This window comes from Artemia sp. Qi Xiang Cuo, chromosome 4, assembly GCF_049724085.1.
Source record: "Artemia sp. Qi Xiang Cuo chromosome 4, ASM4972408v1, whole genome shotgun sequence".
NCBI classification, from domain to species: Eukaryota; Metazoa; Arthropoda; class Branchiopoda; order Anostraca; family Artemiidae; genus Artemia; species Artemia sp. Qi Xiang Cuo.
In genome coordinates, this window is record NC_142797.1 from 74,830,096 (window position 1) to 74,854,305 (window position 24,210).

The following is a 24,210-nucleotide window of genomic DNA, read 5'->3' on the forward strand; positions in this document are numbered from 1 at the left end:
GAGGGAAGCAACATGTGGAAATTTCAAAGAGTGTTCACTTAAGACGATGGATGATGCTGCTTTTCAGCTGCAGCAGATAAGTACATTGAGTAGTGATGGGCCTTATATTATCAAGAAACTTCCAAATTGATTGATGAACTCAAAACTAAGTCACAGGAAAGTGTCTCCGGGGCACTGGTTTCTACAAGCTGAATATCGTGAATACTGGATATAGGAAAGGTCTAAAATTAAACTTATGACATTGAATACATGGTCATTAGACTGTATTACTTTTTCCACGGATGAGCTGTATTATGGATTGACTGTATTACTTTTTCCACGAATGAGACACTATGGTTAATCCTCGTAGAAGCAGCCGAAATATTGATTGAAGAACGGAAAGCTGTGCGGACCTATTTTCTTTGTTTTATCCTTTGGGAAAAATCATTGTTATCATATTGCTCTGAATATCAGACAATATTCTTGTCGGTCAAGTCGGAACTGGTCGTCATGAAACTACACTTTGTCGTCTTTAGCCCTACCCCATAGTGGAAGTTTTGTTCTTATTTTCAGAAGGATGAGTCTCTAATTTATATTTTATCTTTAAAGTATTGGCGCCTTTTTTTACCCGCGTTCGCTCTCACGTGTCGAAAATGGAACCTTTTCAGGGGGAAGCTGTTGACCCTGCACAGGTAGATTATCATGACAAAGACATATTCTCGGTTCTTGAAAGCATAGCTAACTACGATGAAAAGACACTAGAAGTTCTGGAAGGTGTAAACCAAAAGGCCAAGGCTGATCTCCTGTTTCACATGTCATGTCATTGAATTTGCCAAACATATGAGAGCCAAAAATCCCTCTATGTGGAGGAAAGATGTTTCGTTCCACTTGAAATTCCTTGTTCTTTCCATGGATAGATTCGCTGATATCAGACCTTTGATACTAGAGAGCTTTCAATGGCAATTTGACCATCAAAGGTGTACCGCAACTGTGCTGTGGGAAAGTTGAATTATATCCCATTTGCTCTCAGATTATTTCCTTTGCAAGTTCTGGTCAATTGGTACATGAGAACCATCTTGAAAGCTTAGTTGCCAAGAATGCCGAAGAGACGAAAGAAAAGAGAGAAAATGAAGTGGTGAAGAAGTGCATCTTGCTTTGAAAGAAATCCTCGAAAATGAGAAATGCGCTATAGATGCATTAAAAAATGCTGTGGATAGAGAGAAAGAGCAGTTTTCTGCACAGGAACAGAAACAGTTTGTAGACAGTCTTGGAAGGTTGTAGGTTTGGAAGGTTGAATTTACTGTTAAAAAAGCTGAGGTACCGTAGTGTCGAATGTGTTGAAGAAGCTGTGGGGGGAAACTTAATTATTAGGCCATTGCTCCTCTCATTGTGCTATTTTCTCTTTATTTGTACTATATCTAAAGTAGCTTTTTTGAAGTAGATGCACAAATTCAGCGAAGCAAACGAACAGGTTCAATCAAGTAAAACTAAAACCATGTCTATACCATATTTATACAGAGTAAGTTAAGTATGTTAACAGTGCAAAAGACCTTCCATGGAACGTCTTTTCCAGTGGTTTTGTGTAGACGTGGCACTGGTTTTAGTTGCTTGAAATTGTTTGTTATTGTCTAACTCTCCTGCTCCTATGATACTGTATCTAATGGCCTGCTGCATATTCGCAAAAGGAGAGACACTGAAGGGCAGTGTAAGGTAGTTTGGCCCGTATAACTAGAACAGAGGTGGTACTCATCTGTGGCTATTGTCGGTTACTTATACAGAAAGCTGGTCTCTAACCTGGTCCCTTTTTGCGAACCATAGAGTCCCTAACGACCTCAGGGTGTTTTGTCTGTTTTGCCTGTAAGGCTCCATAGAGTCCCTAACGACTTCACTTTCAACCCGTTTTGTCTGTAAGGCTCCTGATATATGTCTGAATGTAACGGAAATCAGCTGTTGTCGCTTATAAATATTCACCATATGAACAAAAAGCTCTATATATAGGAGGGTTCTTACCATATAGTGGTAAGAGATATGATTAACGACCCACGTGAGATGGCATAAAAAGAAAATCTTTGTTGACTTCTAAAGAAGTGTCTCAGAAGATGCCTTAACCAAATTAGGACAGAAGAGTAGTGTTTGTCTGTCTGTGGGCCTCGTGTGGCTTGACATTCCAATAAGTTCGAAGTAGATGTTAGAGACATAATTATCCCTGCTATTTTTTTTTGATTAAATCTTTTTAATTTATTCCAGGACTTGCAGATCCTTCTTTGTACGAGAAATTTCTAGAAATGTCAGATTTGGAATGTAAAAAGTTTGAATCAACCAAATTCAGGGATCTACCCTTTAGCATCAGACCTGAATATATGTTATTGGTAAGCCTATTAAAAAAATTTAGGATATCTCAGCTGTGAGTTTTCGTCGCCAGAGCACTGTGGCCTTACTTCTCTAATAAAATATTATGGTCGTCTACCCTTTTTTTCGTTTTTTTTTCTTTCTGTCAAGGGCTTGTGACATTTCTTACATTCTCTGCTAAAAATGGCTGTGTTTCATTAACACGGATGTTATTTTACACCAGCCATAACTATTCTTTATTTTAATCATTTCTTATGCTGTTTAATTTTATTTGAGACTAAAGCTTTTAATTTTTTTTAAAGTTTTTTTTAAAGTTTAATTTTATTTAAAAAACTAAAAGCTTTTAATGGTCAAATTTTTTAAATATTTACTGAATAGTTTAAACTTGACCAATTGGAATTTACTACTTGACCTTACTGTTTTTTTTATCTCCGAGGTTCATATTGTTATTTTAGATGATACAGAAACAAGTTTTGTCGTTTGGCTAAATTTAGGGTACTATGAATAAATTCAGAGGCAGGAAATACATGTTTAATGTGACGTTGAAGCTAAAAGAGGCGTTTTGTTGATATTTTATAAGTTTTGGCGTCACCTTGTCAGAGTTGCATTACGATGGGAGGGCACCCTGCTTAAAGGTTGGGTAGATGTTGGATATGTGTAACTTGTTGTAGAATGCCCCAAAATTAAATCGATTTTGTTTTTAACTGTTCACATCTAAGAATTAATTGGGTATAAAACCGACTTTAAATATCCTTGTTTGCAGTATAAGTGGTACATAAATTGCACTTATTAGTTCTGTATAGTAGAGACGTTAGCGCAACTGAGAGGAGAGATGGTGGGATTAAAAAATAACCAAGTTTCAAAATAGATGATAAATAGATAATGTATAAATAGGATAGATGACAAAATAGATAATAAGTAGATGCCAAATGACCAGGTGACGTTGCTGTATGAATTCCCGCTGAAAGCAAAAATATTGGGTATCTTCCTATAGAACTTCAGAGTCAAAAGAACTTATTTCTATGCCTATCTTATAAAGGATAGGCTATCCTTAATACTTTTAACACACATAAACAAGGAGCTTGTATTTATTCTATTATGAATTTTGCTAGCCGTAAAAGCGAATGTCTTAACCTTGAAATCGCAGTGAACTGAATATTTGACCAAGAGAACATATTTCATTGGGCGACGTGAAACTAGACTTTCGAAGCAAAACTTGACGTGTGTCAGAACTTAACACCTTTACCAGAAATTATTTTATGAATTATGTGTCAGAAATGCATTTCAGAAATATTCTCTAAATAGGGATATTTTCAATCCTGTCAGTACGATCAGATCCTAACCTCATTTTCTGTTCAGACTCCATATCGTCTGTTTCATTAAAAAAACGTTCATTCATTTCACCCAGTCTCGTTTCACCGTAGCATGTTTTTACCAATATGTAAATAGGAAGCTATTTTTTATTCCAAGGATAATTCTAACGGCTGTAGAAGCAAAAATAAAAACTTTGAAGTCACGAAAATATAGGTGCCATATATTTTTCTACGATTTTTTAAAGGAACATTCAAAAACAGGTGTTTTTTGAAAATCTAGGAATAGGTCTCCTTTGTCATCAAAACATTTTCAAAATATAAGAAGGTGAGCGCCCCTTGCCGTTCTCCCCCCTCGCTTCATGCATTTGTCCAGCCAGTTCAGGGATAATTTTCAATTTCGACCATTTTGTGTATTCTTTTCTTTGTAGTATTTCTTTTTTATTAGATTTCTATTTTGCTTTTCTATTTCTGAATTCTTTACTACTTAATTTTAGCTCTATTTTCTGTTCTTTCGACACTTTCTGTTTTATTTTAATACATAAATATTCTATCTTGTATTTCTTCTCTATTTGGTATTTTATTCTCTCTTAGTGTCTCTAGAGTGAAAATTTCAAGCACTTTAGTGAAAATATTAGATGACTGTCAAGAACTGGCAAAACCAAATATCGAAAATGTCATATGAAAAATTTCTGAAGTGAAAATCGGAATTTCAAAATTCTGCTTATTAGTTTAAGCTCTGTTCTATTTGGTGTTTCTATTCTATTAATTAAAAAAACTTTTTCCACAAAATAAGTTTTTCAAAGAAAAGTAAACAACTCCATTAGACCAAAAATGAGCTAAAATAAAATAATCTACCAAGCATGAAACTACCACAAATCAGCATCGATAAATAAATGAAACCCAAAACGAACAGAAATTACAATATATAACAGAATCCATCTCAAAACGAGCAGAAATTAACATGAGTAGGGCTCAAAACCCTCAGTCGTTCTTGGGATAGTGCTGAGATGCCTTATTGGGAATTAGCATTAACACAGTGCATTTTGATTTAATCTCAAGGCAACATTTAGTTTTTAAACATAATGGGTAAAGGGGAGGGTGGGGGTGGGAGGGGGACTAGTTGCCCTCCAATCACTTTCGATTATTAAAAAGGGCATTAGCCCTTGTTATTTTCAATCGAATGAGTCCTTTTCGAAGTTCCTACGACAACTCCTTCAACACGAAGTGCCCTGGTCTAAAAAAAATAATAATAATACATTGTACCCACGTCGATCTTTACTATAAAAATGTTGAGCCTTCTAATCACTTTCGACTACTAAAGAGGGGACTAGCCCTTTCAATTTCCAATCGAATGAGCCCTTTTTGAGTTTCTACGACAATGCTTTTTATAAACACCAGGGCATAAATTACATATGCCCCCAGGCATCCAGGGCCTATATTTCATCTATATTACATATATTCCCCCAGGGCATAAATTACAACCCTTGCCCTGAGCGCTGTTAAGGGGGTTGTCATCCTCAAACACCTAATTTCCAGAACTTTCAACTACGTTTTACAAAAAATTGGATATCTCAAAATTTTCGATTGGATGTATTTGGAGAAATGGTGGGCGTGAGAGGGGCTTTAGTTGCTCTCCAATCACTTTCAACTCTTAAAAAAGGCACTAGCCCTTTCAATTTCCAATCAAATGAGCCCTTTTGAAGTTTTTATGACAACACTTTCAATAAAAACCTTATATTCCCCCAGGACATAACTTGCAACCCTTGCCCTGAGGGCTTTGGGGGGGGGGTTGAACTTTCAACTACGTTAAAGAAAATTACTATGTCAAAATCTTGATTGGATGTGTTTGGGGAAATTGTGGGCGTTAGAGGGGGGTTAGTTGCCCTCCAATCACTTCTGACTATTAAAAAGGGCGGCATTAGCCCTTTCAGTTTCAAGTCGAATGAGCCCGTATTGAAGTTTCTATGACAACATTTTATATAAGAACCTTATTTGCCCCAGAGCATACTTACAGCCAATTCCCTGTCAGCTTTGAGGAGGTAGTCATCCTTAAAGACTTAATTTCCGGACTTTTCAAATACGTTGAACAAAACGGTTAACTCAAAATTTTAATTGGATGTGCTAGGGGAAATGGTGGGTGTGAGAGGGGGTTACTTGCCCTGCAATCACTTCCGACTATTAAAAACGACGTTAGCCCTTTCAATTTCCAATCGAACAACTCCTTTTCGAATTTTCTATGACAACGCCTTCTATAAAAAAAAACGTATATGACCACAAGGCATAACTTACAACCCCTCCTCCGAGGGCTCTGGGGGGAGTGTCATCCTCAAAAACATATTTTCCGGGCTTTTTAACTACGTCGAACAAAATGGTTATCTCAAAATTTTGATTGTATGTGTTTGGGGAAATGGTGGGTGTGAGAGGGGTGTTATTTATCCTCGACTATCACTTTCGACTATTAAAAAGGGCACTAGCCATTTAAATTTCCAATCAAACGAGCCCTTTTTGAAGTTTCTACGACAAAGATTTCTATAAAAACCTTATATGCACCCAGGGCATAACGTACAACCCTTGCCCTGAGGGCTGTGGGGGGTTGTCATCCTCAAAGACCTACTTTCCAGAAATTTCAAATACGTTGAACAAAATGGCTATCTCAAAATGTTGATTGAATGTGTTTGGGGAAAAGGTGGGCGTAAGAGGGGGGTTAGTTGCCCTTCTATCACTTTAAACTATTAAAAGGTCTTTAACACTTTCCATGTGATATTGATTGGGCGCTTTCTGAAGTTTTTACAACAACACTTACTGTAAAAACCCTATATGCCCGCCGGGCATAAGTTATCGTCCTTGCCCTGAGGGCTGTGGGGGAGTGTCCTCCTCAAAAACATAATTTTTATCTGGAACTCAACTATGCTGAACAAAATGGCTATCTCAAAATTTTGATTGAATGTGTTTGGAGAAATGGTGGGCGTGAAAGGGATGTTAGTTGCCTTCCAATCACTTTCAACTTATTAAAAAGGGCACAATCCACTCCAATTTCCAATCGAATGATTCCTTTTCGAAGTTTCCATGAAAACTCCTTCGGTACGAAGTGCCCTGGTTTAAAGAAAAAAAAAATAAACAATACATTGTGCCAACGTCGTTCTTTCTACTGTGTTGTGCAACTGCCAAAGACTAGAGAAATATCCACGGAATACCCGAGAAACGACAGATTGTAACTGTATAAAAAATAAAGATAATTCGTATAAAGAAATAGAAAAATTGTTTTCCTTTTTTTATACTCTCTTTACTAATTTTGGTTTAGTCTTTCCTCATATTTTTTTTAATGATTTATCTTTATCAATTTGTATATTTTTCATACATTTGAATTCCAATAGAGGTATCCAAAATATTTTAATTCGAGTATTTCGAGCAATTCGAATATTGTATGGTATGTCGGTTTTAGATTTTCTGGGAAATGCTTCTGAACAAATCAAAATTAGGTGAGCAGCTGGCCTTATGAATTCTTATACATTTGTTTATGTTTTTTAATATTTTAAACACTGATTGCTCAGATTCAAGTTCATTTATTTTTCTGTAATGCATATAACATATTAAATATACAAATAGCTGGCAGAAAGACAAGGTTATTTGTTTTTTGTGTGCATTTTCTGCTTGGTCAACTCTCCACTCATATACTTCCACCAAGGGGGTAGTTTTGATGCTCCTCGGTCCTTCACAACCAGATCGAAATTTTGATTTGTAGAGGGAAGGGGGGATAAAGTTTGGGATAATTTGGATGACAAACAGAAAATTTTATTAGGTTTCCTCATTTTGTGAAAAGAGATAGGAAATATATTGTATTCAAATTATTAGTTTTGGCTCTGTTAAGATTCTTGGATACTTATTAGTTGTTGTTTTTTTTTGTGCGTCTTTAAGGTTAAGTTTCGAGTCTGGACTACCGTTAAAAGATATTTCTCTCTCTCTCTCTCTCTCTCTCTCTCTCTCTCTCTCTCTCTCTCTCTCTCTCTCTCTCTCTCTCTCTCTCTCTCTCTCTCTCTCTCTCTCTCTCCTTTCCCTTTCTCTCTTCTTTTTAAAGTTATGCTAATTAATTTTTTCCCACCCTATATACAAGTTATGCTTCTTGGGTGGATTTTTTGTTGTTGTATATTTGATATAAGATTTCACAAAAAAAAGTTTTTTTTTGACATTTGTATTTCACTGTTGTCTTTCTTTGTAGATAATTCGAAATTCTGTGTTCCCTGAGCCATATCAAAGTACATTTTAAGCTTCTTCATGCAGCGTTCAGTGCAGACATAACTAGAAATTTATTTGGATTCGAAAGAAAAAAAAAGTGAATCATGTTGGAAATATAAAAGGATTATTATTGATTATAGAATTGGTGAAAATAATTGGATTGAGGGGTACAGGCTGAAGGCCTCACCCCTGCCTCATATCTGTTGTAACCTCCTGTTTTTCAGCCATCATTTGAGCTTTTCAAGGGAGATATCTATTTCTCAAATTAATCATGTTATAAATCCAAAATAAAACTGTAGAGCTTTTAAACATGGAACGTAAAATCGCTGGAAACTGGAGAAATAAAATGGAGAATCTGAAGAAACTTTGGGAATGTGTAAATGACCCGAATATCTTGAAAATCAAATGCTAGCTTCACAAATATTACTGGGATGCGAGAACCTTGGATTCGTGTCCCTCCCGGTCTCGCGATTTCTTTTTTGTTTTCTCAACCATTTCTTATATTTAATAGTTTACTTATTCTGGAATTGGAGTGTATTCTCCAGTTAATTCATCATCTAGTTATTCCAGAAATTTGTATTTTCTTTTTGTCTCTCCAGTTTCTCCAAATTTTCTCTTTGCTCCAGCTTCTCAAACACATCTTTTCATCCATTGGTATATCATATCTTAACATACTAAATGAACATATCTTATCATGTTGATTCATTTTCATGAACCTTCATCTTTTAGTCAGCCTTCATGAACCTACACCTTCATCCCATAAATCCTATAGTCAGCACGTGTGCAACTGCTCATTATCATGGAGTATTGCCAACGATAAAAAGATGTTAACTCTGTCTGTTTAAATATAGGCCTATTTTTAGCGAGTTTTTGGGGTATTTTTGCTTTTTAACTTTTTTAATGCTATTTTCCGGTTTTTTGTTGTTTTTTCTTACTCTGAAATATAAAACATGCCCTTCTGGGCTTCTGATAGTAGATTTTTAGAATAAATATTTTACCTTATCTATTTCTCTTTTTTTTCTATTTCAGTACCAGAAGAGGAAAAATCAATACTTGCTATCTTCAAAAGCTGTCAGGTCAACTTGAATACTCAGAAGCAACAGAGCCCAAACATCTACTAATCGTTTAAGATCTGTTTCTTCTTCAAAAACAACATTTTCTATTGTATAATTTTTATTAAATTTATCCATGTAGTTTATTACTTTAGAAAATGATTTGCACATTACTTTACTAAATATGTCGAAGTATATATAGTATATATTTTACACTTAGCTATGTTTCTTTTGTAATGTCGTATGCGTCATAGATGTAAGTTGCATCAAAGTTCCCTTTCATCTACTCTGCTCTGGCCCTTCCAATGTCTCAGCCATGGTTGGTTTTAACTCTTATTACCATCAAGTAACCCATGCTCTGAAAGTTGCCGAAGCGGAAGCAGTTCCTGCAAGATGAGCCACAATTGGGACAGAAAAACTAATGTGGTCCGAATCCACTGAACTCCAGTCGGCAAAACGACATACAAAAACCTGCCTAAACATTTGGATTGCTTGTGGAAGACCGCTATGCGGGACTGTATTAGAGCTGAAACAGAGCACAAAACAAAAATATAAATCTGAAATGAAGAGGTACCGAATCATGGGACAACGGTTCACTGGAGATAAAAAATCGTGGCTAAGCCTAATCAGACCAGACGATCGTCCATCTAGTACTTTTCTGACACTACATGATGGGCACTCTTACTATACTTCGATGTATGGAGAAGAGAATCTTATTATAACCAATCAATATGAAACAGAAGTTTCCAGCTGGCTTGCACGTTTCTCATGGCAGCATTGCGTTGTTCCCATTTCCCTTGAGAAGATCAAGTTAGCTGTCAGAAAAGTACTTTCCGAAGCAAAGAATAGGATGGACAGCGACGGTCTTTCAATAAAACGTCTCAGTTACTTACCTGAATGCGTCTATTTCCATCTTCAGCTTATCTTCCAGATGTGAGCCACCAGGGGTTACGTTCCAAGCTCTTTCCTAAAAGAGGTCATTTCATTTGTTACCAAAAAAGGAAAAGATCCAAACAAGTGTAAATCCTACAGACCCATAACCATCGTGTATACCTCGTCTCGTACAACAAAGTGTCTGAAAATATTATCTTCTTTGGGCTTGATACTGGACACATTGGGGAAAATCAGCTTGGATTCAAGAAAGGTCTCGGGTGCCCGGAGGCTCACCGCCTTCTTGCTAACGTACTTATGGACTCAGAAGAAAAAAATTCACCTCTGTATATGTGCACTATTGATATATCGAAAGCATTCGATACCGTCATTCACATTCAAGCAATGAATGCTCTACTGCACAATGGAGTGAGTTCGAGCATAGTAAGTACTCTGAAATTTTGGTACGAAAATTCGACTCTGTTGGCAAAGTGGAAAAGTACAATTTCAGATCCTGTTAAAATCAGAAGAGGTGTGAGGCGAGACAGCGTTCTAAGTCCTCTTATTTTCAAACATGCCATCTCCAAGATTCTGGACCGCATCTCGCCCTCTCTCCTATTGCATGGTACGGACTTATCTTACTTGGCATACGCTGATGACGTCCTTCTGATCAGAAGATCCAAAGCAGACTTGCAAGAGAGCCTGAATCGACTCCTAAGGGATTTTTAATCTATTGGGCTTTCTCTCAATATTGATAAATGTGAATTTTTGTCCTTTAATGCACCGCAAAGTGATTCTGTCACTCTCGGAAATTATGTTGTCCCTACGGTATTGGAGCTGCGACATCTCGGTACAACGATTGCGGAAACAACTATTAAAACTAGACAAGCAATTGTTAAGCAAACAACTAAAGCCATTAAATGTGCTTATGCGTCTGTAGTGCCGAATCGCGGACGCTACTCCAGGAAATCTCTTGCATCGATTTATTGTTCAGTCTGCTCACCACACATAACCTACCTTGCCGGTACATCCCACATGCTGTCAGTGAGAGACACTGAAAACATCAAAAAGTGCTACAATAAATTTGCAAACTTTTACTGTATATACCCAAGCGTTATAGCAATTCCCGCCTTGAAAAATATGGTCTTAGGGAGCAATCCAAACAATGGTCTAGCATTCAAAATAATTCAGTGTTAAAAGTTAATTCCGATAGACGACGTTTCTCACCTGCATTTACTTGAGTGTCGTGAACTACACTGAGTGTTTTATCTTTTTCTTTTTGAAGCTGGTTTCTTTTCTTTTTTTTTGTAGTGCTACACTATAATCTATTTTTGTGGATGGTGGGTGAATAAATCTTATTGTTATATAATAAAATATAATTTGTCATAATTTTGGCATACTCAATACTTTATTTTTCTTTGCGTTTTGTCTCTCTTTTACCCTCTAACCCTCCCATCTGGAGCTTGCGGACTGAAACTACCAAAATCTTTCGGAGTTACTACGAGGTATAATAAAAATTGATCGTAGTAAGGAAATGAAAAATATATGCTTTCTACTGTTTTTTGTCTCCTTAGGTCAACGGTCAATGTATATTTATCAAACCGACGGGCTCCGTACTCAATTGTGTCTCAAGATCGAAAAGAACTGTAAAAGTGTAAGAGGCAAAGTGGAGATGGTTGGATACACAAAGCTGCGTGGGTTTACAGTTGAATCTGGAACTTGCAATTGAATGATTGAATCTTGAACCGTGAGCTTCAGATGGTTGGGGGTCGGTTAACGCTTTTCTCGAGTTATTTAAGTTTTATAATTAAATTACTAATATTTTTGAGAAAAACCAGTAAATGAGTAAAAAACTGATTAAAACCATAAAGTTCTTGCTTGAATACAGTAGCAATAGAATATGTTCTAGTTATCTGGGGTCTTATTATTAGCCTTGTGCGTTTTTCCAAAGGAGATAGGAGCTGCTGTCCATAAACACCATTTTTGCTTTCAATTTTCCTGCAACTCATGATTCTAGAAAATCACTTGCGAAAGCAAAAATTACTAAAACTTGTAAAACAAAATCACTAAAGGACTAGACAGTGATATAGTTACCGCTAACTTCCTTGTGATAAAGATATCACTAGGCAGGAGCGAAACCCCTCGAAAAGTAGTAAATCCCCAAAGGTGGCAACAATAATTTTTTTCAATTTTCCAACTAAATTTATCCGCACAGGAGCATACCTGAGAAGTGAAATCACCACCTTTCCTTGCGCGAGATCACCACCTTTAAAAAACCACCTTTGTGCACTTTTCGTAAGCAGATAGAAGGTGCTATCTATAAACACTATTTTCTCTTCCGATTTTTCTGAAATTTTTGTTTCTAGATTACATCACTAGCAAAGGCAAAAAATAACTGAAACAGTTAAAAATAATCAGTAAATCACTAGGCAGTGATGTAGTGAACGCTAACTTCCTAGTAATAAAAATATAACTAGGTAGGAACTAGCATCACTAAAATAACAATGAATTATCAGGGATGGGAATGCTATTTTTTTTTCAATTCTTCCACTAAAATAACTTAAACAAGAGTATACTTGAAAAGTGGGAACACCTCCTTTCCTTGTTTTTCATAAAGAGAGCCAAATTCTTGAAGAGAGCTGTTTAATAATTTATCAGATGGTTTTTACATTGGAAATTATAGCTTGATATTCCCCACCCCCGTTTCATATATTCATTTCCTGGCTCAAAAATTAGACACATCCGGCAAACAGAAAACCAATTCTCAAAATTTCGTCCCTGTAGGCTACAACTTATTTTTAGAAACAAGCGTTGTCATCCGGTAAGATAAAAGTATATGAAAAGGGCTAGTAAATGTTACCAAAAAAAGAAATAAAACTAAGAACTTTTATAAAACGGTGTTCGTCAGTTTTCAAATAAAAGATGTATCATAGACAGGGCCATGGTGCTTCCTCAGTAAAGAGCGGAATGATTTCAAAGTATATTTTCCCCCCAAGCAACTTCGTATGGAAGGATTTGTCTTAAAAACGATTGATTGGAGGCCAACCAACCAACTTCCAGACCAATTCTAGCTTTCGTCCCTCTTTAATCCCCAAAGAAGTCCGTCAAAGACTTTGATTTGCCCATTCTGTTCAAAATAGTCGATACAACTGAACTTCTGGGATGAAATGAGCCCCTATAGCCCCTGGGGCAAGGAGCGCAAACTTTGAAAGTTACCAATTGTTTACATATAGGTTTTTGTTATTGGGAAAGAATTGCAAGTCTGATTGTGAGTCTCCTATAAGGCTTAAGGGATTTGGGTGAAGCTTTCCTTACGCTGCAGTAACCTCACATCGACTCAAAGGCAAGTTCCGGACTCCTGCCACATTGCATAAACAGGTATGCCAGTGTAAGGGTTCACATGAGATCACTAGGAAGGTAATATTTCACACGGCATCAATATAGCGTAACCTCATAAGTCTTCAAAACTCCCTGTTAGACAATAAGCTGAAGGCCGATTACTTTTCGGCAGCTGTAAGCTGCCTTTCACAGTGAATAATTATTTAATAGTCAGCTCAATTTAATTTTTTCTGTGACGGTACTTTGAAATCTGCATTTTTTAGTTGATTAAAGTAAGTTAGCAACCTCATTTTTTTTCATTCATTTTCGACATATCCTATGTTCAAAAATTTTGATCGAATAATTTCTGCTGTGGCTGCTAATGAAAATGGCGGACGATGTTAGAAAAGTGGATAGAAAAATGCTAAATGAAAAAAAAAATACCCTCAATCAATGTATTTTGGCGATCAATCAATCAATCAATCAATTTTGGCGGTTGTTTTGGACCAGCTGTGACAAATTTTTTCCAAGATTGCTTTTACTAGAGACATATATTTTTATACTTACACTAGCACGGTACAAAATAATTAGCAAGACTATAGTAGCATAACTGGAACCTTATTCTGGGGGAGAACACAGAATTTTTTCGGAAAGTGTGAAATAGTTTCATTTGCAACAAGATTTAAAGTTGCCTAAAATTGATTGGTGACAATCAAAATAATGAATTTAAAAATGTATTATTTTGGTCTTGCTTAATATTGCCCAACACTACCATCTTAGAATATCCAACTTGGAGTGACAATGCGGAGCGGAGTGGACAAATAACTTGTTCTGGGGTGTTATAGCGTAAAAACCCTGATTTGTTTGATAATAAACAGGATAGTCTTTTTTCAATTACGAAAGATATGGTAATGAACCAATTTTAATGCATTAGGTATTCAAAAGCAAAAAAATTGGTTAGTCGTTGCATAAAGTTTGAATTACAACGTTCTGTGAGTAACAAAGAAATACTTTAACATGATTGGACACATCCTCAAGGTAAAAAATAAGAAATTACTATAAATACAAAATGTTCAATTAATTCAATATGATTTAAGGGTACTTGTTGAATATCTCAAAAACACCCAACAAGTGAAGTTAGATAAATCCTAATGAAATATGCTGTGAAAACGTAATACTTTACTAACAAAATTATTGAAACTGCAGAAGAAAATTACGGAAAGTTGGCCGCTCAGAACGCATTATATCAAATACCTAACAAAAATACCGAATCTACATACAAAACATTTAATTAAAATATACTTGCATCGTATTTTTTCTCACTGAGACTAAGCTAATTATAACCGAATGCAGAAAGACAAACCGATTTTGCTCAGATCAAGAACTTGAGTGTTTTCGGATATTTAACGATTTCTGGTTTAAGTTTATGAGGTACATTCACTGAAATATGTAAATTACAATAAACTTTAAAGAGGAAAATCATAAATCAAGTAATGCAGACAATTGCGATTGACCAATGATTTTTTTTTTACTTCCTTCAGCGTTTCAGCTTTTTTACGTATCTGTTTATTTATGAAAAATATAAAAAATAGTGCAAATAAAAACTATACCCCTTACATATATATATATGCCTATGAAAATATTAAGATTATTCAATCAGACTTTCCATTATTTTTAAAGGAAAATAATATATTATTAGCAAATCACACTGAAAAGTTGAAATTTTTTATTTTTAAGTCACCAAAGACCAGAAAAGGTGATAAACCAGAAAGGAAATACTTTTTTTTTATTTTTTTCCTTATTTTGCTTTAATTAAATGTTTTGCAGTAAACTAAGATGTAAATTCATATTTCCAGTTTAATTCCCAATTTGAATCAATTTTTATAAGGCTTGCTCAAGACTGTATCCACAGAGTACCAGGCTTAACAATTCCCCCCTTCCAAAATTTTAGTCCGACTCGTAAAAAACGTAACTAAAATGTATATAAACAAAATTTTGTGTGCGATTTTTTCACAGTTTTTTCTTGTAAAACACACTTGACTGAATGCCTCCCCCCGCCCGACTAAAAATCCCAGATACGCCCCCATTGTATATCCTATTTTCATAGCTTCATTATACTGTCTAGGAAAAAAATATATTTGTAACACTTTCAACAAAGTACAAGTCAAGCCCTTGGTTCAAATGAGCATTTTGGAGGATCTTTGTCATGATAAAGATCTATGATGTATTCCAGCAGTTTAAAAGAACTATTTGAGCTAGGATAAAGTCAAGTCATTGGGAGGATTAGTTGAACCTTAGCTAGCACAGATTCGATTATAAGCATGGGCGCCGGCAAGGGGAGGGGGGGGGTAGGGTGGCCATGGCCCTCCTGGAAATTTGGGACTATAAAGTAATGATAAGGAAACCAAAGGAAAGAGAGCAGAATAGGGAAAAACCATGGAAGAAATGTTTGTTGCCCCCTTTTTGGCTGCCTGCCAATAGATTGTGACCCATAATAAGGAAAATATAAATTCTAATTTGTGGATGAGTAACCCTGTACCAGTTTTCCACAATTTTTTTTTTCTGTATGATTTGTTTGGAGCATAAACAATCAAATTCTTCATAGTAATGAATGGTAAGTAAATGACGATCCTTGTCATTACCGAAAGTATAAGAGCCTAGGTATTGATAACATTCTGTCAAAGAATCAGCTTTTTATGGTGATCCTAATTTCTATTTTATGGCTTTCTATTTGTTTATTAGTAATTGGTGCAGTTATTAGAACACAAGAAAGTTCGCATAATTATAAAAAACACAAGGAAAACAACTTAATAAAGGGCAATGTCGGTAAGATTATGCCGTCAACTTGTGCTTGCATTGCAAGAGTACCCATGAGCTGATATATGAAGCAACTGTAATCAGAAATGTTTCCCCTGAACGGAATGGTGGGAATTTCTGTATTTTCCCCCTGAAAGGATACTATTTTTGTGTTTTATTATCATTTTTTTTTCAATAGTGATTGTATTTATCTACGTGTCATTTTGAAAAAAAAAACTTTTTACAGTTATGAGGTATAAAGGTGTCAAATATACTGGCCTTTGGTATTCAATATTAAGTTAAAAATATTGAATTAAAAACTTGTATTTGATTTTCTTAATATTAGTTTTAATGTTTCACTTTGAACAAACTACTTTGATAACGCATTGCTAAAGAGAACTAAATGCTGGATGTTTATGTATTTTTTTTAAGTAGGCTATTATTTGTGTATTTTTTGTAATTACTTCCTTTTTTCATTTTTATATACTTTCATTAAATAAAGCTTCATTAAATAAAGAAAAAAACAAGTTTTATCAACAGAAAGTAAGAAGCAGCATTAAAACTCAAAACGAGTAGAAATTATTAAATATATGAAGGGGATTACCCCCCTCGTCAACACCTCACTCATCACGCTACAGGTTTTGGTACCTTAAAAAAAAAGTTACTTATTGTTCTAATTAAATGACTTTTGTGTTTCAGGAGTCGTTTCTAAGGAATTGGGACAAAATTTAAACTTTTGCGTAAAGACACAGATGCTGAGGAGGGGGCAAACCCCTCATATACGTAATAATTTCTGTTCGTTTTAAGTACTAATGTTGCTTTCAGTTGATTTCTGAAATATATGCAGAGAATATGCAGAAAGTATTAATGTTGCATATATGCAGAGCATAATTTCTGTTCGTTTTAAGTATCAATGTTGCCATACTTTCAGTTGAACAAACTTGTTTTTTTCTGATCGTTTTTAAATGACGTCAGGATACCTGGCTCCACGTACACGGGAAATTCTCCCTTCCCATAGATATATCATTGGACAATTCAATCCTGGCGAAAATTTACTCCGGACTTAAAATCTTAACACGTAAAATTGAATCGGTAAAGAGAAAACAAGACATATAAAGAAATTTTGTATATGAATTCTAGCAAATTCACACAAAGTAAAATTTCATCTGAAAATTACACCCTCTGGAAATCTTCCTCTCCATTGAAAATTCTCCCAGCAGAAAATTTGTCCTCCCCTCCCCAACCGAAAACTGTATGAATACTTCCCAATAACAAATAAAACAATGGACGAATTTTATAACCTTTCCCCAGGGGCTATAGGAGGTCATTTTATCCCCAAGGACATGAACAAGGACATGCTGAATAAAAAAGGCTATCTCAAAGTTTTGAACGGACGATTTTGGGGAAAAAGTGGCATGGGAGGGGGTCTAGTTGCCCTCCAATTCTTTTGGTCACTTGAAAAGAGCACTAGAACTTTTTGTTTCCGTTAGAATGAGCCCTCTCCCGACGTTCTAGGCCCACTGGATGTACACGATCATCCCTAGGGAAAAAACACGAGCTGTTTGATTACCCATCAAAATCCAAACAGAGATCATTGAAATATTGATCGCTTTTTCTGCGTTACCAAAATTATTGTAGGCTATTCATAAAACTTTACAGTTTCACAAAATATAATTAAACAAAAAGGTTTTTCAACTAAAGTAAGGACTAAGTTTACAAATTCAAACAAATATAAATTACTCTATATATAAGGGGGACTGCCCCCTTCTCGACACCTTGCTTATTAAAAAACGTTTTTTAGTGCTTTGAAAATTTTTTTCCAATTGCATATTTTATTAGAAAATTTGGAAAAAAAAGCCAAAATTCACAGTAAAGAGTAAGGAGCTAAGAAGGAGACAGCCCCCTTCATAAAACGAATAATCTGTTCAAATAGGGTTCAAATATTTTCTTTGCTTTCAGTTGAAAAGGTCTTTTTTTTATTTAATTTTTGATTGTTTTCCAAATCATATCCAGGCCTAACCAAGATATAATTTGAGGTACCAGTCCCTTAAATCCCTGGTCAATTGCTTTTAAAATGTGTAAATCAATTATTATACGTTGACTAGTACAGTTCCAAGCTTACATTTGCAATTTCAATTTTGGATAAAATTTGAATATACTTAAAAAATTGGCGATTAATAGTAATTTTGGTGAAAATTTCTTGTTAATATTACTACTAAAGAATTTTGGTTGGATGAAAAGGAGTATTATTGTTTGTATGGAAGGAAAAACTGAAGTCATCACAACCTCTACAATAGGATTTTCTTATCGACAAATACATTAAATATATTTTTTTAAATACATTGGAGTACTTCATATGAATAGAAAAAGAAAAATATTACCATTTAAATTGCTGAAAACTAAGTTCCTAGCAGTATTTTTCACCCCAAGGAAATTTCATGGGGGGGGGGGCTGATGATAACCTGCCTTGCCTTTTCCACCTCTTTGCTGGTAGATATGGGAATGTGGGGTAAAGTCGTAGTTTGCTGCCCTAAACCACCTAAACTGTCACTCAACCACCACTGCTATTTTGGCATCTTGCCCGCCTGAAATTTTTTTCCGGGGCCCTTGATTATAAGGGATATAGTTACTCACCAGTGTACCGTGTGTTTTGGCAGATGACCTAGCTCACGTTCCAAAATTGCATTTAAGTCCTCCAATTTTGGCAGAACGTCTCTTTTCAATGACTTAACAGCTATTTCTCTGTTATTTGCAGATATTGAAAAATTATCTTTCCTATCAGCTGAACCATTTCTTCTTTTGTTTAGTTGTTACAGAGATTGTTTATAATTAGAAAAATAGGCTTTCTTTCCATGAAATCAAATGCTCAGTTTTAGGTTTTATGACAACTGCTCTGTAGCTAATCAAATAATGTATTAATTATTTATAACTACTTGTATTATTCCTGACGCGAAATCTTAAAACCAGGGGACCCTATGACATCACATCAAAATTAAAATATTGACTGTGATTCCGACCATCTTCCATATAATTTCTCTATTTTTCCGGGGTTTTTTAGTGTTACCTTAGGTGATTCAGATACGCCTTTTTGACATTTTAGATGTAGTGAGTGTCTTTCAATTCATTTCAACATCTCCCTAAACTTCTCCGAAAACTTGAAGTTAATACCCTAAGCTGTTCCTGAGATAGAGCAGATGCACTCTTTTGACAATCTGGATGCCCATAGTATCATTTGACTTAGATCCACATACCAACAACATTCTATCAAGGCTTCAGCTAAATTACCTTAGCTGTTCCTGAGTTATGCTCTTTTGACAGCCTAGACGGACGTAGCACCTTTGGATTTTGTTCAAAAGAACCCCCCCCTAAAATTGTCAGAAAATTCATATTTTTTTTCCTCAGCCGTTCATGAGATATTGCGAATATGTTTTTTCTACAATATGAAGGGAGAGAGTGTCTTTTGGTTTAGTTCATCATCTTGCCCTACATGCCCTTATAGTTTCAAGAGAATACTCCTAGCTTTTTTCTAATATTTTATATCTATGTGCTTATGACATTGATTTAGTTTGGCTAAGTTTTTAATCGAAGTTTCTACTATGACTCTTTTCATAAAAGGTGGTCCCATGAAAAATTATTATAGATCAAAGCATTATCCCTCTTTGCATTGTTAGCGCTAGTGTACGGCCTAAGACACTAGAAATTATGCTTTAGTAAAGATTACATACCTTATGGAATAGCTTATGGAAGGTTGGAAGTAAAAACCCGAATTTAATATAGTATGTTAGTAAAATAAATATTGAATAGTTTAATTTTATTGCATAAATTAGACTAAGATCTTTATGCAAGCCTTATCGTATATGTATAAAAAAATAGAAACGGTAAAAAAAATTTCTGAAAAAAAAGTTATTCTCACGGAAATAAAAAGATAAGTTTAAACTAGATGTGAACAAACATTATTGCCTCGCAGATTGTACATGATAAATCATATTGTACATAATAAACCCAGTTTCAACATCGTTCTTTACGACCATTAGAAATTTTTTTTTTAATTAATCTTTTTTACAGGTGTTCCTTTTCTTCGCTTTTGCAACCATTACTACTGCTCAACTAGAATTTCCACAATTAGATAAAGTTCGACTAGAAGCACAACAAGGGAAAACAGCTCAATTAAAAAGCCAAGAAGATGCTATTGCTAAATTGGAAGCCCAGCAAGGACTTAAAGACCAACTGGATGGCCAACAAGGGGTTAAATCTGAAATAGAAACCCAACGAGGCGCTACTGCTCAAATATAAGATCAGCAAGTATATAAAGTTCAACTAGAATTACAACAAGGGGATACAGATCAAGAAAAAATCCAACAAGATACTAGTGCTCAATTGGAAGCCCAGCAAGGACTTAAAGACCAACGGTATGGCCAACACGGGGATAAATCTGAAATAGAAACCCAACGAGGCGCTACTGCTCAAATAGAAGAACAGCAAGTAGATAAAGTTCAACTAGAAGTACAACAAGGGGATACAGCTCAAGTAAAAATCCAACAAGATACTAGTGCTCAATTGGAAGCCCAGCAAGGACTTAAAGACCAACTGGATGGCCAACAAGGGGTTAAATCTGAAATAGAAACCCAACGAGGCGCTACTGCTCAAATAGAAGATCAGCAAGTAGATAAAGTTCAGCTAGAAGTACAACAAGGGGATACAGCTCAAGTAAAAATCCAACAAGATACTATTGCTCAATTGGAAGCCCAGCAAGGACTTAAAGACCAACTGGATGGCCAACAAGGGGTTACATCTGAAATAGAAACCCAACGAGGCGCTACTGCTCAAATAGAAGATCAGCAAGTAGATAAAGTTCAACTAGAAGTACAACAAGGGGATACAGCTCAAGTAAAAATCCAACAAGATACTATTGCTCAATTGGAAGCCCAGCAAGGACTTAAAGACCAACTGGATGGCCAACAAGGGGTTACATCTGAAATAGAAACCCAACGAGGCGCTACTGCTCAAATAGAAGATCAGCAAGTAGATAAAGTTCAACTAGAAGTACAACAAGGGGATACAGCTCAAGTAAAAATCCAACAAGATACTATTGCTCAATTGGAAGCCCAGCAAGGACTTAAAGACCAACTGGATGGCCAACAAGGGGTTAAATCTGAAATAGAAACCCAACGAGGCGCTACTGCTCAAATAGAAGATCAGCAAGTAGATAAAGTTCAACTAGAAGTACAACAAGGGGATACAGCTCAAGTAAAAATCCAACAAGATACTATTGCTCAATTGGAAGCCCAGCAAGGACTTAAAGACCAACTGGATGGCCAACAAGGGGCTACATCTGAAATAGAAACCCAACGAGGCATTACAGCTCAAATAGAATTCCAGCAAGATGAAGCAGATCAAGTGAAACCTCAAGAAGATGAACAAGCAGACTCAAAAATATTCGGCTTAGGAGGTCTTCTAGGTGGCCTGGGAAAAGGTTTACTTGGAGGAGGATACAGACCAGGATTCGGAGGTGGCTACAGACCTGGGTTTGGAGGTGGCTACAGACCTGGGTTCGGAGGCGGCTACAGACCAGGATTTGGAGGGGGGTTCAGACCTGGTTTTGGAAAATGAACTAATGCTAACTTCCTGATGCTATGACTGAGCAAATTTTTGTAACTCAGTTGACTGATCTTTTTAATACACAGTTTATTATACAATCTTTGTTAGCTGTTATCAGTGTCTGAAGTTGAAAATAAATCTAAAAAAATTGCGACTTAAAAAGTTCACTAGAACTTTTGATTTCCATTTGAATGAACCCTCTTTCGACCTTCCAAGACTATCGGTCGAATACGATCACCCCTCAGAGAACCAAAACAAAACAAAAACACATGGTCTATCCGTGGTCTTTCTGCTGGGTAACAATATAATATTCCACATTTTTGTTCATAGGAGCTCAAAACCACTACAGTACGGTTCTCTGGTGTGATAGATCCATTAGTGTGATTTTTATCAATATCGCGTGCCATTTTGGGAGGGGGGGGGTGTTTACCCCCTTTTTCTAAAATCAGGCATGTTTTATAAGGTTCATAGCTTTAGATTGGTACGATTAAAATTACTGATTTCATATATTTGGAATATGCTTAAAAATATAACCTTGTTTGTATTAATTGTAATAACTGAAAGTCTATTGCCACGAATTATTTGATTGCTATAGGATTTTATTTCATCTTGTTTTAAGTTGTAATGACTATTTCATTTTCTATGAAAAATTTCTAGTTGTGAAAATGTGGTGTCGTTTTTTTTAATTAATAATGGTAATAACAATCAGGTATTTAATTAAATATCTCTTCAGCTATACATATTACTTTTTCCAAATCCCCTTCCAATTAAGTTCTTCACATCTCAGTAGATCCCTGGCGAGATTATAATAAGGAAATCACCTAAGAGGGAAGATCCCTCCCCTCGGGACAAAAGAAGACATTAAAAAACTATTTCAAAAAAAGAAAAGATAAATGTTTGCATATAAAGTATTGTAGAAACACAACTCATTGTGTGAATGGGCCCTCACCCCTCCCACTGAAAAAACTCACATCGTCTCAAAACTAAAAAGGTACAAAACCAACTTCGGTATTGTTGCTTATATTTATGGAATAAGATAAATTTGCTGACTTCCTTCAAAATGAGACCACGTGTGTGAAAATACTTGTTTTTGGTTCTGCTTTTTTTTCAGGAATAATCCGACGCTTAAAAAGGGCATTGTATGAACGGTTTTCCCGGCTGGAGTGATTTTTCCTTGAATTAGATGAAGCGAAAGTGAATGCTCTCTAGTCTTGCAATAAATCTGGCTTTTGCTTTGTTAAAGGGGGAACTCCCCTTTTTACTCATTTTTAGCGTGTCTTACTTTGGAAAATTCTCTCAAAAAACACTTTTAGGGAGAAAATTAGTTGGAGGAAAACAAAATCCTGCAAAATTCAGCAAATAAGACATTTAAATCAAACAGTTCGTGGTAACGAGCTGTAAGTAAGGAGCGACCCAGCTCAATAGTAACTGAAACTCTAAAAAACGGAATTTTGATACCAGAAAATACATGAAAAGAATTGGATTTTTATACTGATTCCAAATATATAAGTTTCGTCAAATTTAGTCTAATCCATCAAAAGTTACGAGCCTGAAAAAATATGTCTTATTTTTGAAAAAAGGGGGAAACATCATCCGAAAGTGGTAGAATCCTGGTGGATATCTCACCAAGAGATTCTGCACATTCAAAAACCCTTCTTATTGTTATTCAACATGCCATCCCCGAAACTATGGTCACCGGTATTTTTTGCCAGAAAAATGGACATAAACTTATAGTCATTTTTTTTTTTCAGGGGTCATTGTATTGATCCAGTAGTCCTAGAATATCGTGAAAGGGCTCATGCGAACGGAAATTAAAAGTTCTAGTGACCTTTTAAGTGACCACAAAAATTGGAGGGCAGCTTGGCCCCCTACCACGCTCATGTTTTTCCCTATGTCACCTAATTAAAATTTTGAGATAGCCATTTTGTTCAGGATAGTCGAGAATCTAATGCATATGTCTTTGAGGATGAGTTAGTCCCCCACAGTTCCCGGGGGAAGGGCTACAACTTAAGAACTTCGCCAAATTTTTACAAAGTAAGGAGTGACATTGAAGCTTAAAACGAACAGAAATTATTACGTATATGAAGGGGTTCAACCCCTAGTCAATACCTCGCTCTTTACGCTAAAGTTTTTTTTAGTACTTTCAAAATTCTAATTAAACGGTGATTCAGGGATTGCGATTGTGATTCAGGGATTTGTGATTCCAACAAAATTCGAACTTTAGCGTAAAGAGCGAGGTATTAACTAGGGGTGAACCCCTCATATACGTAATAATTTCCGTTCGTTTTAAGTTTTAATGTCGCTCCTTACTTTCAGTTGAAAAAACTTGTTTTTTTTATTTAATAGTGGTAAAAAACGATCGAGACTTAGATTCAATTAATTGCATCTATTACAGAATATTTAATGAAGCTATTACTGATAATGAAGAGGCAGGAATTTTATTTTATTTTTTTTTTTTTTTTTAATTGGGAATAACGCTATCTTGATGATTTATAGTAGCTTTTTATAGCCACACATATTGTTGTTATTAACAGGTAAATTAATTCAAATCATAATCTAGCGCTACCACCTAGTAATAGGACGAGAAAGCCAGATATATATAGTGGCACAATTGGAATTTTTCCCTGGAAAACCAATACAACATATCTTTTTTTTATAGTTGCATAAAAGTGTCCCATTTGCATCGAGATTTTGATGTTATT

At 35.5% G+C, this 24,210-nt stretch overlaps 2 protein-coding genes and 1 long non-coding RNA gene across 4 annotated transcripts in view; all 3 read left to right on the forward strand.

Annotated features, from left to right (window-relative positions):
• Positions 1 to 9,301, forward strand: part of LOC148953430 (uncharacterized) — a 47,814-nt gene extending 38,513 nt beyond the window's left edge. For both annotated transcript variants that reach the window (XR_016141640.1, XM_089087680.1), the window contains exons 4-5: positions 2,227 to 2,348; positions 8,904 to 9,301. Coding sequence is in view for 1 of the 2 variants with exons in the window: in XM_089087680.1 (XP_088943806.1) it covers positions 2,227 to 2,348; positions 8,904 to 8,960 (179 nt within the window). In the remaining variant the exon portion in view is untranslated. The remainder of the gene's footprint in view (positions 1 to 2,226; positions 2,349 to 8,903) is intronic.
• A 4,792-nt stretch (positions 9,302 to 14,093) lies between these two features.
• Positions 14,094 to 20,262, forward strand: LOC148953431 (uncharacterized). The gene is made up of 2 exons (XR_016141641.1): positions 14,094 to 14,152; positions 19,976 to 20,262. It is a non-coding gene; the product is annotated as an uncharacterized LOC148953431 (long non-coding RNA).
• Positions 20,263 to 20,353: 91 nt separating this feature from the next.
• Positions 20,354 to 21,594, forward strand: LOC148953432 (uncharacterized; the record flags this gene model as incomplete). The annotated part of the gene is made up of 1 exon (XM_089087960.1): positions 20,354 to 21,594. A coding segment is annotated over one exon (1,167 nt), but the record flags the coding sequence as incomplete, so codon positions are not given.
• Positions 21,595 to 24,210: the final 2,616 nt, after the last annotated feature.